Genomic DNA, 2,953 nt, shown 5'->3' on the forward strand with positions numbered 1-2,953 from the left:
CGAACCGTGAATTTTGTGTATCGTTGCACCCCTAGTAAACAGTATAATTGTGTTCTTAAGATGTATTTATTATTGTTGTTATTTTAGTTTGATGAGTGGCTGCTTGCTGGTTTCTACCAGAGACACAAATCCCCTTCGAGGCTTTCGTTTGTATTAAATATGAGTAAACAGTAAAACATGTTCCCAACTGCTAACAAACACATCCTTGTGGTTTATGCAATGATAAAAACATGCGAATAAAACAAGCTGCAATTCCTGCATTAGATGGATAAAATAACTGCAATGAAAAAGTCAGAACAAAGTCAATTACTCAAAAAAATGCATTTAGAAGCCACAATAAACAGGGCTGGGTTTAAAAGTAGCTCTTTGAATATAAATGTATTTTGCTAGAAACGCCAGAATCTCAGGGTAAAGCTTAGAAAACTGGCAGGCAGGTTTCATCCTTACAGAATCCACAGACATCCACATCACTCACACTCTCATAACACATACATGTAGGGCCTGCTACATGCTACATGGCATCCAGAGGACGGTCTGTGTATTCAGCCTCACCTCTGGCCGTGCTGGCACCTGCTGCTCTCTGGCAGCAGCACCATGCCCTCCCGTGTTTTAAATGCACTTTAGAACAACACGCAGCAGCACTACACATGAGCAGGAGGAAGGAGGTTTGGGGTCTTCCCCATAAATTAGAAAACGCAGTTTTTGCGTTGCAGTGTGGAAAAGCTAAAGCCAAAACAGAGGCTTTCGAAAAACGATAACGCATTTTAGTCACATGATGCAGTCATGCGACCAATTCAACTAAGATGATGGACGGCATGGTGCAGCACTTGTTTAGTCTTTTCCCATTTTTCACAGCCCCGTTAAAGATTACTATCTGTTTGCACATGCTCCCCAAAGCTTTTCTTCAAAGAGGACCAAATGCTAATTTCAGCATATTTGTTTTGGTCTATATTCTCACTCGCTTTTCAATTTTGTACTCTTGTGTTACTCGCAGCAACAACTCCACCTCATTATTAGTCCTTTTAAAAAACTCGGTGCTTTTCCTCGACATTTTGCCGCGACGTTTCAGAGAGTTGGAAAGTAAATAAACAGCAGACAGAAATGAGGTTGAATCGTCTCACGTTTCACGCATGAGCAGGAACGTAGGCGTTTTTAGTCGTTTCATTGTGGATGAAAAACTCTTCGGCTCCTGTGGACATGGAGCGTTTTTAGATGAAAACGCCATTTTCAAATTTATCCAGATTAGTGTAGACTAGGGCTGCCACGGTTAGTCGACTAGTCACGATTACGTCGACTATCAAAATCGTCGACGACTGATTTAATAGTCGACGCGTCGTTTGAAGCTTTGTAAGATCCACTTCACTACTCAGGTTAAACATGATATATGAGTCACTTAGATAACTTAAAATGTTATTTGTAATATGTAATGTTATCTTTTTTTTAGTATTTTATTTGTTCCTGAGTAAATCGGTTTGGCTGAGATTAAAGTTTTTACACAGCTGAATAAACCTCAAGCAGACAGCTGATTATCAGAAGTGTGAGATGCTGGAGAATTTACTCCGGTGTCCTGTTATATTTTAGACAGCAAGGAGTTTATTAAACTTCACCCAAACAATCTGCAAATTTCATTAAAATGTAATAAACTATCATCTTGTCTTTATTGTTAGTTAGCACCTTACACACTTAAAGCTGTAAGCTAATGATAGTTATATAAGAGCAGATGCTGCTGGTGCAATAAGCTGTAGTTTTACGTCCAATGGATGATGATCTGATTAGTCGACTATCAGAATAATCGTTTGTGGCAGCCCTGGTGTGGACGCAGCCTAATTCATGTTTTTATTTACAGATTTCTGCATCTAAGAAAAAAACCCACAAACAGAGAGAGGAGAGAATGATCTACAATAAAGCTAATGTCTCACATGTGTATGTGCTGGATGTTTTATCATTATTACCTGCTGCTGATCCTCCACCACTGAGTGCCTCATCTTGCCTCACTGTTGGGTTCTGGTTGCTTTTAGAGTGTGGCTGCTTGTCAGCAGCACCTAAATCCACAGAGTCATCTGAAACAGACTGACAAAGAGATGCTCTTAAGACAAAACTGTGGTTTCCTGTTTTTTATTGCTGATATGAAGGGACCACTGATCACAGTGACATTTTTGATATTACATACACAAAGAGCTCCCTCTGTTTGGCTGAGATACGAACACTTCTCAGTAAAATCACTTCTGATATTAGCCTTTCAGCACCAGCACAGTTCACATGCAGTCGGCGCTCTAAGGGGCGCTGACTGTAGGCTAATCTTTGCTGCTGGTCATTAATGTTTACAGGCAGTTCTAAATATAGGCCAAGAGGGGTACAGATGAAAAACCCACCACCCAAAATAATAAGTGACCATTTAGATTTTGATGATCAGAATCAGATGAATGAAAGACTTTATACGGGTAATTGATAGTGTGAGGATGATTTACAAACATCGGCACAGACGCATTAATGTTGCGTTACCTCTTTTAAGAACTGCTCAAACTGTGCGTCCAGCTCTTCTTTGGTTAGTCTGCGAGACATAATCACGCTCACCTCATCCACCAGCAGGAAACTAGGAAAGAACAACACACAATAAAACATTTTTATGAACATTATGAGAAGCATCACCCTCACCTACTTAATGCTCAGTTACAAAGAGTCCATATGCCATTCACAGAATGCTATTTCTGTTTTGTTGCATCATTCAAATGAATGAGAATAGTGTATGAAATATGTGAGATAACTAGGGTTTTGGCCCGGGAAGGGCTTGAAACAATTCACCCTATGAATCATCCAAACACTAATGTTATCATGTCCTTTCAAGATTTCAGGTTTTCATTTAACAGGAGCAGAAAGCCTGTTCAGAAGCACATCAGTGTAATTCACTGCAGGTCTGTTCACAACTACTAACATGCACAAACCGCACGCAAGG

At 40.0% G+C, this 2,953-nt stretch overlaps 1 protein-coding gene across 1 annotated transcript in view; it reads right to left on the minus strand.

Annotated features, from left to right (window-relative positions):
• The window catches only part of LOC102204966 (centrosomal protein of 162 kDa-like), a 10,812-nt gene that overhangs the window by 6,079 nt on the left and 1,780 nt on the right, over positions 1-2,953 (minus strand). Inside the window, exons 2-3 of the mRNA XM_005754867.1 lie at positions 2,503-2,593; positions 1,953-2,070 (exon numbers count right to left, since the gene is read on the minus strand). Coding sequence (XP_005754924.1) covers positions 1,953-2,070; positions 2,503-2,562 — 178 coding nt within the window. The 5' untranslated portion in view covers positions 2,563-2,593. The remainder of the gene's footprint in view (positions 1-1,952; positions 2,071-2,502; positions 2,594-2,953) is intronic.

This window comes from Pundamilia nyererei, unplaced genomic scaffold, assembly GCF_000239375.1.
Source record: "Pundamilia nyererei isolate P.nyererei 1_Seehausen unplaced genomic scaffold, PunNye1.0 scaffold00705, whole genome shotgun sequence".
Classification (NCBI taxonomy): Eukaryota; Metazoa; Chordata; class Actinopteri; order Cichliformes; family Cichlidae; genus Pundamilia; species Pundamilia nyererei.